The following is a 16,552-nucleotide window of genomic DNA, read 5'->3' as shown; positions in this document are numbered from 1 at the left end:
TCATGTTATCTTACGGCAGTTATATGCGACCATGGATGGAAGTTATCAGGTTATCTTACGGCAGTTTTATGCCACCATGGATGGAAGTTATCAAGTTATCTTACGGCAGTGATATGCCACCATAGATAGAAGTTATCAGGTTATCTTACGGAGGTTGTATGCCACCATGGATGGAAGTTATCAGGTTGTCTTACGGCAGTTATATGCCACCATAGATGGAAGTTTGGGTATTTTTCTTCAAGAACTTTAGCACCAGTCAATTGTTACCACGGCTCCCCCAGGTCCGGGGATTAGCGGGGACTTTGACTTTCGGGCCAGCCAAGCCCGGGTAAAATTCCCACCCTGCAGGGACGAACCGCTGGTTAAATCCCCGCCAAATGCTCCGCACCCCAGGGACAAAAGGTATTCACCCGGCACTGCGGGGCCACCTGGAAGGTAAAAACACTATCCCCGGTATACCCCGGACCTCGGGGGCCGTGGTTACATTTAAGGGGATGCCTGAATATGTTTTGACAGTTAATGAATGTGACAGAACTGATACTGTATAATGTATTGACTGTTGCAACAGAATAATAATAATAATAATAATTTTTCATAAAATGTGGTAAGATACATATGCTTACGTTAATGGAGTCACCGACACTATTTATACCAAACTGCTTTTAAATACATATAGTATTTAATTATTGAAGTATTTATTATGTTTGTCGGAGTTTGAAAGCCTTGTAGGTAAATCGCAGCTGTGTGTCGAATTTTAGCAATTGTATGAAATTCTTCATAACAACCGCATATTGTTCACAATTAGATAAAAAGAATTTCTTACTCTAGCTAAATAGTGATTAGAATAGAATGGGGATATATATGAACTACAGGTGATACCTCACAGTAACTGGTTTTGAGTACATTGATTTATTTTATAAGTAGAAACGATTTGCTTTACTTTCTACTTTATAATTTCCAAGCCGATGGTAGTTCCGAATAAGTTTATTTGTTCAATTGATAACATTTGAATCAATAGTTACGTTGAGTAATCATGAACTGGTTCAAATGCCCAGTGAAGATCTGTTTCGCTCCCGTTCCAAGGCGGTAAACCCACCATATATTATCCCAGATATTCTTATGTATATCTAATCCGATTTTGTTTTAATTGTGGCATTGTGTTTTTTTCTCGTTCAGCTAGTAATTGAATATTAAAGTGTACCACTAACCTAAGCAGTGACCTTCTACATCTATACCACTTTGAGCTTATAAACCTTTATTTAAAGTGTTTACTTCTCCCTTTTTTGGATGTCTTTTATCAAATTTCAATAATTCAAGGGTTCAGGAACAGTCAGTAATATTTAAGAAAATCATTCTAAATCAACAAAAACTCAGCCTCGTATTTTGCTTTCAATTTTATTCAGTGAAACATTTGTATGTGCAGAGTTATATTATCCACTCAAGTTTTAACGTTTTATCAAGATTTGTGAAGGTCGTTTGAAGCGGAACCAATGGATTCATAAGTATGTATCATGATTCTGACTACAAACACTGTTACACAAAACGAGTTATTATACGTGTCATCAGAGGTGCGTAATAAAGCAGGAGAGCATCCCACCGTCCACGACCTGATTGGTTCCCGAAACCATGGAGGACATGTCGCTCAGCAGGTACATGATTGGAACAACCACTTCCGTAACCTCCGGCAGGCGATCACACGGAGCCCGCAACGTAAATAGTTTGTCCACAGGAGACACTTCTTCTATAAACTTCTTGATATTCTCTGTGAGGACCAATGTTGGATTGATAGAATTTACTCGAATATTGTGCTGTCCGAGCTCTAACGCAAATTGCTTTGTAATCATATCGAGCGCAGCCTTTGTGAAGCAGTATGGCCCCTGTCCAGGGAAAGCCACATGGGAAAGGACGCTAGATACGTTCACAAACGACCCTGGCCGATCTGCCTCTATATCTTCTTTGCAACGACCTGCATAGTGTTTATCGCCCCGAATACATGACAGTCAACAACCTTATCTAAAATCTCCTTAATGCATTCAAACACAGACGTTTGGGGGTAGGCTAGTGATCCCCGCGCTGTTCACGACTCCATCCAGTACCTCGATACTCTCCAGACAAGACCTAGTTGCCTCCCAGTCTTCAAGATCAGCGTGTAAGGGAACTACGGCAGGTAGTTCTGCACGAGAGTATCCAACGGCTCCTTAGACCTGTTCAGCGCGTAAACAATACATTCCTCTTTATATAAAGCTCTGACAAGCTCTCGCCCAATGCCCCGTCCTGCTCCGGTCACTAAAAACCTCTTGCCTTTCAAGTTCAGTGACATTATTATGTGTCAAATGTTTTTGCGACTGTGCTTAGCTAATTCGGCCGTCGTTGTAGCTTGCTTTAATACATTGAACTTGTCGTTTTATGCTTATAAATATGCATGGACATTGTCTAGCGATAACTTTTATCCACTCGTTTAAAATGATATACTCAGGTTAAATAAAAGTACTCAATAGCCTCCTCGAATGTTTGTCAATGAACGCGATAAAACTGTCAAACATATATACGTGTGTATCTAATGTTTGAATATATATTCAAGATGCAAAGCGATCTTTCATGTTACTCGCGGATATTATTTCATAATGGTTATTAAAACAAATTGCTGACCCGGTATTCAAAATTGGTCTTTGTCCGTCTGTTCATATACGTACAATGACCATTCTACATATATCTACGGGTGAATGGGCTTTAGTTGCAATTAGAGAGAACCTATTTAACGCATTCGACTTTGGTCTAAAATGGATTTAAGAACGATGTAGCTCATCGTATTGCTTGATATTAATAACAACTGAATAATAGAATGAATGTAGTGAATGATGTATGCCCATAAGAATGATTAAAGTTTCATATTAAATACCTCCCCGGGGCTGGTATTCAATATTGGTCTTAATTGGATATACGAATGATCTAGCTAATCGGATCACTAGTTATAAATAACTTTCTTAGTGTGAATGAAGTCAATGGTGTATGAATAGAGATTGATTTAAGGTGAATGTTGATTACAGTCCAAGAATCATACCAGTTTACCAGTTCTTGATGTTTTAAACGTGTTTTACTTTCTGCAGTTGACAAAATGGCATGGATTCACAATCAGTTGTGGTAAAATAATGATTTAAAAAAAAATAAACATTCGATTATGCAGGTCATTATTTAAAAGCCTTCCAATTTCAATATTAGACTTATGGTTTGACATCTGAATTTAGCTTAATCAATTCTATGCCATTTCTTTCAATGTGTATCACAAAGTGTTCAATAAGATCTAAAAGTGACTGTATTGGTAACATCTGTATTGTTTACATGAAAAGGTCCGGTTTGAGAAAAAAAATCAACGAGCCTGTCTTTAAAATTTCTACAAAATAAATGCCATCACCAACATCTTTTGATAGCCAGACATATCCATAACCAATTTAGAAATAAAACTGCATGCGTTAGTTCCCTAATATATCCTACCAGCATCCTAAAGGGACTTAAACATAAATAATACCATACAGATGATATGGTTCAGAAAAAGTTTATGCAACTTTCGATGGATCTACACTTCAAACACATTAGGAAGTTCGAATTGGTATGATATGACACCCGCTAAAAGCGAAAACAGATCGGGTTGATATTACCGACCACAAGCATTAAGATCGCCCAGAAAGAGTTCAGTGTAGCAATGTTTTTTGGAGCTAGAATTTTCCACAATATGAATGGTGAGACAGTAAATCTTATTATTCTTAAATGGACTTTATGATGGTCTGCCCTTGCCTATATTGCTGCATTATAGACCAACATAGGTACGACCCTAGCATGAATTAAAAATAAAATTCCCACACAAAAATACTGTAAGAGCCGCGATAGATAAGATCGGGACGCTCCACAAGCGCCGTCATTTTAAAAAGAAGGCAAAGGCCGATTTTGTGTCGGCTACCGTTTGTAAAGATGAGTCGTTTTTCCATGGAGTGTCGTGCTCACCTTTATGATTATATAACGCATTGCGTTTTTGTTCTATATTATAATCATTATTATTATTCTTTTCCTGCAGGTGCCAGCAAATTGATGGTTGGTGAACAATTTTAAACATGGGACAATGAACCCTTATGTTAAAACATAATAATTGATTTATTACCATAAACAAGAGCCCTTACTTTCAAATTTCAACAACTTTTATCATAAACCAGAAATCCGAATCAGACACAAGGACTGTGTGGTGTGTTTTACAAACCAATTAGACAACTCTGTTTTCGCTGACCGTTCCGATACATTACTCTAAAATTAATTTGATATTGATGTGACTGTTTTTATTGCTCCACGTGTCTCTTGTTAATTTAATGTTTGCCATTTTAAAACATAACACTTTGTTTATGGCTGCTGTGGCTGTCCCTGTAGGTTTCAGCTTGTATTTTTATTTTTCTAAATATTGGAACACGTTGGAAGTTACATACAAACTTGATTAAGCACCCCCGGTAGACTCATGTTCCGCTGAGCCCGTATTTCACTCCATCGTTCAAATGCGTTATCTCATCATTTATCAGTAAAGCTATTTTGATGCGTGTGTGGGCTGTGATGACTGTATTTGGGTATATATGTGATGTTTTGGCCACTTCCTTATCTAAAAGCTATGTTCTTGATATGTATTAGGTATTTAAAAATGCATTCCAGTGTAAAGAATACCTGAATATATTACCAAGGAAATACCCACTTTATATTTGTTGAATACGAATATCTGTACATCCATTAAGGATAAAAACTGGAAGATATGCCAGAAATAATATTCCGCGTAATGAACGCTTCTGTATGTGTTTTAACCATCTTGATATTCAAGATGAATACCATTGTGTATGTATATGTCTAATGTTATTTAGTTATTCGACAGAAGTACATAAAACGTCATTGTTGTGTTCGCCCCTCCGTGTTTAAATATCATCAACTATTAAACTCTGCTAATAGCTTTGAGCTTATTAAGCTCTGTAAATAGGTTTAGGAATCACTATGTATCCGTAACTGTATTCTAAACAATGATACATAATTCTGTTGATCCTGTTTTAAAACATGTTTATTAAGCTGTTACACTACTTCTTATACATATTTATACCTCATATTAGTTTATTATATTATTGCATAACGCTCCTGTAACACAAATACTTGTTCTACTTTAAACTTGCCTTGTACATACACATGACATATTGAAGTGATTGTTATGTGATTAGACGATGTATGTTAGTATAAGTCTTAATAAAATGTCTGTTCTGTTCCTTATGTCTCTAAACAGGGTTCATTTATGAATGTTCGTTTACTGGGCTTGACCCTTTAGTTTTCATTGTATTCTTCTTTGTATTATTATCCATATTATTGCTGATCTTATGAGTATTTGTAAGTTGTTTTATTTGAAAAACTAACTCAATACTTCGTGTTGCAATTCGTTATGTGCCAACCGGAGAGTTCAATCCGAGTTTTATTACTACTGGATATTCTTAAAAGGAAAAACTACCATATAACGTGTCCATGTTTACAACTTATATTATTTTTTCACAAAAAGAGAAATATATTTTGAACGAATATTGATTATATTCGTTCATGTTTCTGTTTAAACTTAGTAAAAAATGTCCATAAAATGCTAATGACTTGATATTTTGTGAATAAAATTGCGTCTAGAAAACAAATTGTCTTGCGTGTTTAGTGTTTTCAATAGACCGACAATGCTCATTAGAATCTTACCGGTAGGATAAATTGTGAAAATGAGAAAATACGTTGTGTTTTGGAAAAATAAAAGCATTCAATTTCGACAAGGAAGAATAAGATAATTTTTAGTACTTATATGTTTGTGTTTCAGAATTTCTTAATCTTAGCGTTAGGTGACATGTAAACGGCAAAATAAAGCCAGACAGCTTTACTTATAAACTCTTTCACAAGACCGAACAAATCTACACCAATTTATTCAGGTAATTTTTTGCTCCTTATAGAAGTTGATTAATATAGTTTCTTTCAACATTAGAACTTTTTTTGTAATGCAAAATCAATAATTTCTGGAATGGAGATTTCCCGGGTGCACAGAGGTCATACAAATGTGTGGGAAAAGCTGTATTCTCAGATTGATTGAGCTTGTGCACTGCGACAGCAATGGTAGATATACTATTGTAAACGGTAAATTTCACCAGCTTGAGCTGTTTTCGCCTATTTTAACGAATCAGTTTTTGGGTCAAATTAAAGGCATCACTATACAAGAACAACATCAGGCGAAAGCTGAGATTGAAAACTACAAGAACATTAGGTTCGCATTTCTTGTATTCAAACAACATGAAAACTATTTTCTTATATCTGAATATTTTGTTGTATAGTCGAAATCGAAACTGAGCGGTATTGTGGCTATTCTTGGGAGTTTCCACCAAATAGTATCATTATATTGCCCCAAATCGCTATTATACAACGCATTATCAAGACAAAAAATGCGCTTGAAAAAGTTAACAATTGCTTGTAATGCTATTATGCAGCAACATTTTTACGCCACATTTCAATTTTGGACTCACATCCCACACCTTTATGTGCGAATATCAGATAATGTTTCTGAAACTGTTTATGGTTATTGCCGACCCAGTCATGGCCTTATTAGGCCGAAGTCATGTTTGGCCGATATTGGCATCTGGTCGGAATGTTTGCAGATCGGCCCAATAATGGCCCGAAAATAGTCTGATATTTCCGTAATTATCACTATGTGTGTGTTTCTACACTGTAGCTGAATTGAAAACTGTATATTTGAATAACTAAAATACGCTTGATATATGTTGAATACTTTACGACAGCATTTGAACAGATCGGAAAATATAAAGGTTCCATATCGGAGCGATATATTATTAAATATCAGACAGATATCGTTAACCATATATCGATATCATTTTCTGTTTTATACTTCCATTTTAAACATCTCGAATTTACAAAGGAGGAGAATGTACAAGAAACTTCATCTTAAATACATTAAACCAAAAATGATTTACTTCTCAGTTATATACTACGAACAACTCAACTGCCCAAATGACACTTAATGAGATGCACAAACGAACAAGCACCACACATACCACACACGCGCCAAACAGTGCTAGCAAATAAGGTGTATACCCAAATCGCTGTTGGATGCAAACATCTAATATTCCCTTTAGAGTTAGATACACTGCTATGTTAAAAATGTAAATTTGTAAACAAGAGCATTTACACCGAGTTAAAGCTATTACAGTTTATGTACAAATTTCTTAACTTAACAAACGTGATGCTTTGGTAGTGCCCATAGCCGAATAATACACGATGTAATAGCTAGTAACAGTTTACATATGAATCAGTTAATTCATGCCGTGGATTTCCCGTATCAAAATTCTAGATTCATGCCACACTCATCGTGATCATCATCGTCATCGTCATTGTCATCATAACCATCGAAACGCCTTGAGCCATGATCTGTCAAACTAAGAATTAAGTAATATCGAACGATAATACCAGGCATTGCATGATATATTTTGTGTTTAAAAGCATACAGCAAAAGACTGAATGATTAAATTGAAAGGTTAACACTAAACACAAGAGATGCGTCCTTGTATTTTTTCAAGTACAGTTTTTGGTTTACTTTGTTTTTGTTTTATTGTCTATCGTTGTATAATTATCAGCACTATTTGATATGGAGTCAATCTTTGATGATACAGGTACACGTACGGAAAAATGCCAGTCTGAGGACACATCGCTTAATTAAAAGACACATATTGAAAAGAATAATGAATTTCCATGAATTTCTCCTATCAAACTTCTAGAAACATGCCACCACGATCACCATCACTATTATCACCATCATCATCACCATCATCATCATCATCACCATCATCATCACAATCATCTTTATCACAACCACCATCATCACCATCATCATCATCGTCGTCGTCGTCATCATCATCATCATCATCATCATCATCATCATCATCATCATCATCATCGTCGTCGTCGTCGTCGTCGTCGTCGTCGACGTCGTCTTGTCGTCGTCATCATCATCATCATCATATTTTTTTTAATTATTGATAGATCGTTGTATGACTAATATGTATCCTTAATGTTAAGTATTGTTAAGAGTTTTGATTCGTTTTAGTTGTATATTATTTATGTATACGTTTGTGGATGTGTATACATTTGTAAGCATACCACCACAAGAAGGCCTCTTGTATTGCAGAGTGTTTAACTACTCATTTATCGTCATGGGATTGTTATAAGTAATTACTCGCTCTAGTCATTACCGTCTATAGTTGCCTCTATTGTTATTTCTTTGCTAAGAACCATTATTTTTCTTTGCACGATCATCTTACCTTCCCGCCACAGGGAGCTGAAATGGTTCATTACACTTGGAAGACGTGAGTTTGTAGATCAGTTTTAATAAACATTTTTGGAGTGTATCTATTCTTAAGTTTTTCTATTCAGGTCATTAAAGCATTTACTTATGTTTGTCTTTGATTTTGTCTTTGATTTACTATTCAGGTGGTGAAGAATAAAAAACAATCCTGTGACAAATTATAAGCTGGAAAGAAACATTGAAAACATTCCGTAACATTTTGACGGCATTTTCGTATGAACTAATATATAACCGTCAATATCTTCCTTGAATCAAAATGTGGAGGTTCCGAGTGTCGATCGATACAATGACATGAAGTCAACCAAATCCATTCACAATCAGTTTAGCATAAAATCTAGACTTTGGGAACGTAAACCATGTGCATAAAGGATCAGCCAATACTAGCTAAAAACTAACTAAGTATTTGCTCTTCCTTAGAAAGAGAAAATAGTAGTAAAGTGTTCTTTTATCATGTGCTTCCTGATCACAAAAGTATGTGCTATTACAACCGAATAAAAAACAACATTGATCAATATTGAAAATGCTTTATCATCACAAAATATCCGCAGGCTGTTCTAGCTTAAATTTTTTTATTGAAATTTAGTATTCGCTAAAACATTTTTGAGTCATAACTTGCAACTTCTTAATAAACATTAAATTATAAAATCCACACGCTAAATGCATGTTATTATGAAGACAATACATTTTAAATTAATAAAGAGGCGCTATTTGAAATGGCAGCTTCTCAAATGATTCAATAATTTTAAATATCATAGGTTTGCTTGGAATCGAATCGTTAACGGTTTCAATGCATTGCCTCGACGGAGTTGTCGGTCGCACCAGAAACACATATAATATACTTAAAGTCGTATTACAAAAATTTATGACAGTATAGACAGAAACACAAATTTAATTGACATTTATATTGATGGATAATGAACAAAAAATGCATACATGTATGCAACTATTCACTGTTCGAAACATTGAAGTTCACGGTTCATATATGGGTATGCTTACAGATATCGATGAAGTGCATTCTAAACTGATGAGTGAACATCACACTCATCAAGTTATGTGTCTGTTTTGGGACATGCCATCCACGAAAATTTGGCGCCATACATAACGGTATCTGCCCATGACCTGATCTTAAACTTAAAAAATGCACTGGTCATCTCCGTGATATGTCCATCAACACGGACATTCGTATTGTGGGCAGAGTCCAAGACTTTCAGTCCATAAACTATAGCCGGTTTACTGTTAAAGGCTGGCCGGAAGTTGATGGTCAGTGTCACTGGGTAAAGTGGACGCACGAGAGGTCCAATTTCTCCAGACTGACATTTCTCCTCAAGTGAAGTTTGGATTTCTGAGACAGTTTCTCTCAAATTCGTCATCTCTTCTTGTTGTGAAGTGTTCATCAAGCTAGATTTCAGTAAGTTCACATCATTGTTCAGTAGTGACACGGTTTCGTTTGTCTGTTGCTGAGTGCCATTTAAAGAAGTGAAGCTCGTATCTAGCCATTCAGCCATTGAGTGGATTCTGAAAATTACAAAATGCTTTGTGAATCTAAACATGCAGATTGTCTTTCATTACCGCAAATGTCAAAAGTATGAATGTCTTAAATTTAGAGAATTAGATCTATCCTTCTGAAAATCTGCAAAAATATCCATGGGAATACACAGAAAAATAGATAATGTGAATACTCGAAGCAATTATATTAAGAATTTTATTACGTTTCGTCCTTTTATTATTATAAGTTAACGAAATACACCCTGCACTGAATTGGTCATGAAGTGTATAATCGTGTTGTTTTTCCAGTAAGCCTATTATTACAACTTACTATGCCAATGCACCTTAGAGGTCTTGTAAACACCAAGTTATTTGCTCCTTCAATGTTTTCTGTGCATGGATTCCGCTTACCCTTGTTTAACTTACCTTGCCAATGTGTCATTTACTGTCTTAATATCGTATTCAACGTCCCTCCCTACTTCAAAAACATCACGAGTGAGATTTCCTTGTGTATCATTGAGTGTTGCAACTGTTGCTTTCAGGGTGTTTAAATCCGACCACATAAACGCTACATCAGCTTTAATTTGACCCAGGGGTTGTTTGTGGTGCGCCTTTTCGCTCTGGAATGCCTTCCGAAGGTAATTTATGACATCACTTGTGCTTGCGTTCCCCAGTGCGTCAAACAGACTTTCCCCAGCAGTGTTGTTTGGCACATCAAAGCTCTGCGAAACAAGTAAATTATTTAATGTATTCTGTTCAAGGTTAATATATGATTGTCATACTTTCATTGAACTGAAAAACGATACCGAAAAATAGCCGAATCTACAATTTGGGTAACAGCTACGGCATTTTTGTTATATTTGTGGCGGATATTTAAGGCCGATGATCAACGCCTTAGTGTTACCCATATACTATAATACAAATAATATTAGTAATAAAAAGAAAAATGATGTATAATCTTTGTTGTTCAATAATCTTGTAGGTTAGTAGGTTTTCTAAATAACTTTAACACTGTTTTCAAACGAAATTCGTTAAAAGATTATTGTATTGTTGTCTTGTTATGTTATATATTTGGCTACTGGCAGCAATGTGAATAATAAAGGAGTTTGTAAGCTCGACTGTGTTTTGTTTGTTATTTTAAGACTCAGTGATAATTCGGTAGCTTCAGGAAATTATGTTGTGTACAAGTGTGCAAAACCCCTGACATGAATATAAATAACAGAAGACAAACGAAAATACAATTTAATTTAAATTATCAAAGATAGTGTAATTCCATCGATACCCAATAAACGTAGTGTTAAGAATGTTAGGACTATGAATATGATGTAATATGCGCTGTTACTAAAAATTTATTCTGATGAAACAGTTAAAAACAAATGAAGGTTTGGCTTTTTAAACGGTGCCATCGATATTTTTATACATAGTTTAATCATGATCATTTGATTGTTTTAACACGAAATCAGTAAGTTTGTTAATGTGGCATGCTTTTTGCAACAATTAATAAATTTCAATAAAGTTTAACTGTTTTTAAATATAACGAAAGAATGAAAGATAAGTTATCTTAGCGTTCTATCCATGTTATAGCATATTGAATATGACGTGTTAACCTTCATTAGCATGTTTTATTGAACATTTTGAACATATAGTTTCATAAAAAAAAAAAAAACGATATCAACAATGGTTTTATGAACAAAATGCACCGAGACGGGAAATAGACATTTACTAGAAAGTTACCGTAAAACAAAGTAATGCGGAACTGACAGAAGTAACATCGATTTTTGACAACCACTTTCGATTGATGCCGACATGACATGATAAGCGACGATTTATCGATTATACTTGATAAACGTCTCATCAAGATTAAAAAAGTATACAACAACATAGTTCAACTATTTCGAATTTATCTAAAAAAATATGTACCTGATCTGCTTCTATTCTTTTGAGCTCAGTTTTTGCCTGAATAAGATCTTGTTTAGTTTGTACTTGTTCGTTCCTAATGACAGCCAATTCTAAATTGATGGTGTCAATCTTTGATGACAACACTTGGTATATAGAGTCAGTAATGCTCGATTTTGGTACACACCAAACAGCCTGCACAAATATAGCACATAACATTAACTTTAAGGTACGCATCTTCACAATCCTTCTGTACTGAATTATGAATAAATATTAAGACACAATGAGACATTGGCTCAAATGCATTTAACCATCCAATATATACACTTACTTCGTTAAAAAACTTTCTAAGAAATCCTGATGACTAGATAAACAGCAACGTTTATACTGAGATTTAAAAATATTTCCGTTTAATTAAACTTCATTACGTTTATTTATAACGTTTGCATTTTGTTGATTTTACAAACGTGATGTTTGGTCGTGCACAGAGTGTTATAAATTGCATTTACAGTTCAATTTGATGTGTTGTCACTTAACGTTTGTTGATTAATAGGTTTTCTCTTTTGAAATGTAGCATTATTTAACTTTCAAATATGTGGTAATATATGAACTACAAACTTCAATGTTTTGATATCTTTAATTAATTAATAATTAATCTTCGAATAATATGATATATATTTAAATCGATCAAAGAGTTCTTCAAATGAACTATGGAGTGTTTCAAATCAATCGAATTTCAGTTAATTATAAATGGCAACAACTTATATGTTGCCCCCATTAATGAATAAGAGAGGTTTTTATCGATTAACAAATCATTCCAGTAATGAGGAAAAAAATAGTATTTGAAGGTAGCTTATTTTTTTTATTTGTGCTGATATGAACCGACGTGAGGATAGGTCTTATGCCTTTAATGAGCTCTTTATTATAGTAGTAACACTCTTTAAAACGGCCAACTTTCGATATAGCTTTATTAACTATGAAATTTCACTTTTAAACCACTTGTACACTAAAAATCATATATCAAGTTGGAATCACAACTTTCATATACCACGATAACACTTTACAACAGTTAACATTTGTGTTCTTAGCTTCGTTTACAACACAAACTCAATGATATAATAAATTGTTTAAAAAAAATCAGGATAAAGAATCTTTGATACTAGTATGGCTGACTTTGCCAGCATAATACTTAAATCAAGTGACTCTGCATCGGATGAATTTGAAGCTTAACTAAATATAATATAAACACTCTTGAAAGACTGTGAACATTTTGAGGATGGGAAAGACAAAGAAATGGTTGGATATTGTGTTGACAGCAGTGAGTGTACTTCATGTTTCGACGCCTGTCTTAATGCACTGACAACTACTCAAGTTGAGCTCTACGTGTGACACTGACAAACGGTGGTATCAGATAAAATGTCAGTCAGGATTGCTGCATGTTTCTTCCATATACTTGCTTAGTTATTGAAAAATAGTTTTGTTTTGTTTTTTATTAAAAAACAAAAACATTAAACGTTTGTCACGGAAAATGATTCATATAGACTAGTTCTTGGATTAGCTCGATGTATTTTATGTATTGTCCAACGTCAAAGTACTAAGTCACAGACCAGTTCGAACTCGTATGGATAAAGGGAAAACGTAAGCTATGTATAAAAATAGGGCATTTATTAATGCCATAAAAGTGGTTTTACGAAATATCGTAAAATAAAACAGAAGCCAATAGCATGTGTATAATAACATTTCCCGAAATACATATCTGGGTGGACAATCCGCCCTATTGGAAACATGTATATTATTTCTTAAAAATAGTGCCTGACAAAACTGGTGAAGGGAAGAGAAACACAGAATTGTAACAGTACATATAATAAGAAAATATAAAGAAAAACATAGACGTGAACGATGTGGTCACAATCAAATATGACATGAAAACAGTTAGGTCAGCTCATTTCTCGACCTTGTATACTGACATATTTTTAAACGAAAGATAGTAGAGATGGTGGTGGTGGTGGATATTTGTGAAAACTAAAATAAAATGCCAAGGCTTTCGCCCACGCGGATTTTGCCAAAAAAAGTAGGAGCGAGCGAGCGAAAAAAATACTTTTTTTTAATTTAAGGCAAATCAGAGGCGAGCGAAAAGTGAAAAATAAAAAAAATAATTAAAAAATGTATAATATTTCTTACCAAATTTATCATACAATTATGTCAAGAAATGCTTTTTAATTGCAAAAAAGGTTCTCAGTTATAAATGAAAAGATTTTGAATGTATCACATGAAAATCTGTCTCAATATTAAACAAATGGCTATAAGGTCCAGTGCTTTACTATTAACTTTCATTACATCAGCAATTTAAATACAGATATTATTGTAAAGACAGCATTCATCAAAGTAACGTGCAATTATTCGAAGACCAAAAAGAACCAATATTTCATTCATTCCGTACTAATCTAACTTACTAGTAATTCATCATTTTAGCATTTCTAAATATTAGGTAAGGTCTAAATTTGAACCTCTTGAATCACACGATAAAATTGTAGTTACATTGACATGGCAGAATATCGAAAATGTAAATAACACAGAGAATATTTCTGAAAAAAATACACTGAATTAAATTGTGGGACAATATTGAAGCAGTATCAAACAAATCTGCAAATGTGGCACCGGTCATTTTATTAGAGCAGGTGGTGGAAAACCTATGGTTTATAGGTCCGTGCCTTGAAAAAGAATAACATGACAGCCTCCATAGCTTCAATGCCTGTAAGAAACAGGCCTCTTTATCACTAATGGAATTTAGAAAATTAAAACAGTGATTTTACTGATAAAAGGTTTTATTTTCTGATTTTACTGATGCTATTATGCACCAGTCAATTGTAACCACGCCCCCCAAGGTCTGGGGAATAGAGGGGACTTTGATTTCCGGTCCAGCCAAGCCTGGGTAAAATCTGACGAACTGATGGTAAAATCCTTGCCAAATGCCTCCGCACCCCAGGGACCCTAGGTAAGGCCCATTCCCCGCCATATTTTGCGCAAAGACAAAACCACCGCATTCACCCGGCACTGCGGGGCCATTTCCCTGGTTATCCCCGGTATACGCCAGCACCTGGGGGAGCTGTGGTTACAAATGACTGGTGCATGATAATACTATATGTGTAAATACAGACTGTTTCTTAAACATTTACAAGTCCTACTTTTTTATCTGTTTAAATCACTTATGAGTATATGAATACTGAGAAATGCATTTTAGAATTAAAAAAAAAATAACTCACGAAAACATTTTCAATGGTTGTAAGTCGTGTGTCCGGCGTGTACTTGAAAAGAAGTTTTGCACTCAAAATCTGATTTAGTTATTACTTAGCACTAAATTTTGTGTACAAAATAATGAATTCCTTAAAACACACATAAGTAATTGTTGCCTTTGACGCTGTGAAACTGTTGTTGTTTACTGAAGGCTATAATCCATTGACTATGACACTGATTTTCACCTAAAACGTGTATTTTACATTACGAAAACCAATTTAGTAAACTGAAAAATAATACCGGAAATGAATAACAACGGTGCGTCCTGCAAAATATTCTCGACAAAAAAGACTGTCAACAAATATCAGCTATTTTGCAGATACACGGACCTGATTTTGTCATGACACGAGGAAAGTTTGCTCGCGAACAATGCAAAGCATTGAAATACCTTCAAAAAAAAGACGAAGTCGACGCTACAGGTATAAATTTTAAGTAAAAGAATTTCAGGAAATAGTGGAAATTCAGAAGATTACAATCAAAATAATCCGCGCGGCCAAATAATATGTGCGGGCGCAAAAAAAGTTTTTTTTTGTTTTTTTCGTTTTTCGAATTTAAGGTGCGGCAAATCCGACGAACAAATGATCAATTTGTTGTGGCCTAAACTAATGTTTGAACAATTCCATAAATAATTTAATGTGATCATAAAAAAAATATGTTATCATAAATTTTACAAAATGTGTTCAAACAAAAAAGTGTTTTTCTGTTCCCAATAATTTTCGCAATTTTAAGCCGATGTGGTAGTATGCTTGCTGACAGAATATGCCCCCGCTGTTTGTTTTAACTTTTTAAGATAAAGCATGATTGCACACAACGATATTTTTGCACTTGATTACCGAGTTTACTGTTTACTTATTGTTTTCTCTTCATACACGGATATAACTGAACATTTGTTCAAGTTGTTAAGGTTGTAGTTTTTGCACGACGAAACCAACGCATCGACATCAGGATCTTCACAAAACCGTAGCTAGCAATGGCCTTGGAAAAGCATCGATAATTTATCATAAGGATAAATTTAGGATAAATTCACGTTGTCAGAGCATTTGTAACGGTTGTACGTTGCAGATTTTGATGGAAAACAAAAACGTTAATATTAGAATTTTATTGTAACATTTCATAGCAATATAAAAGCAAATACATAATACTTTTTCGCGGACATACAAGAGCATTTTTCATGTACATGTGTTTATCAGTGGAATTTCTACAGTAAAATCATTTTTATTGTAAGTGAGATGGAATACACATTATTTTAAACAGGAAACCACACCGGTTATACATTATTTACTAGTAAATAAGTGATAATTTCAAATTTTCACAGATTTCATTCAAGTATTGGGTGGATATTATATATATAATTATATATATTAATAATATTAAACTAAAAAAACACACAATAAAACGTCACTAACCCTCACCCAAACAAATACACATAAATACGAATATAAATCTTTAAATTATCAACAATAAATATTTTCG

At 34.3% G+C, this 16,552-nt stretch overlaps 2 protein-coding genes across 2 annotated transcripts; both read right to left on the bottom strand.

Annotated features, from left to right (window-relative positions):
• Positions 1-1,562: 1,562 nt before the first annotated feature.
• On the bottom strand, positions 1,563-2,320 carry LOC128244349 (carbonyl reductase [NADPH] 2-like). Its single transcript, XM_052962364.1, has 2 exons — positions 2,227-2,320; positions 1,563-1,966 (listed from the first exon to the last, which is right to left on the bottom strand). Exons 1-2 carry the CDS (start codon positions 2,318-2,320, stop codon positions 1,563-1,565), a joined length of 498 nt encoding a protein of 165 aa, XP_052818324.1.
• A 6,600-nt stretch (positions 2,321-8,920) lies between these two features.
• On the bottom strand, positions 8,921-12,256 carry LOC128244846 (uncharacterized). The gene is made up of 3 exons (XM_052962949.1): positions 11,810-12,256; positions 10,316-10,611; positions 8,921-9,919 (listed from the first exon to the last, which is right to left on the bottom strand). Exons 1-3 carry the CDS (start codon positions 12,020-12,022, stop codon positions 9,454-9,456), a joined length of 975 nt encoding a protein of 324 aa, XP_052818909.1. The 5' UTR covers positions 12,023-12,256; the 3' UTR covers positions 8,921-9,453.
• Positions 12,257-16,552: the final 4,296 nt, after the last annotated feature.

Source organism: Mya arenaria, chromosome 8, assembly GCF_026914265.1.
Source record: "Mya arenaria isolate MELC-2E11 chromosome 8, ASM2691426v1".
In the NCBI taxonomy this organism is placed as follows: domain Eukaryota; kingdom Metazoa; phylum Mollusca; class Bivalvia; order Myida; family Myidae; genus Mya; species Mya arenaria.
Note: the sequence above shows the minus strand (reverse complement) of the source record. Positions and strands in the feature narration are given on the sequence as shown.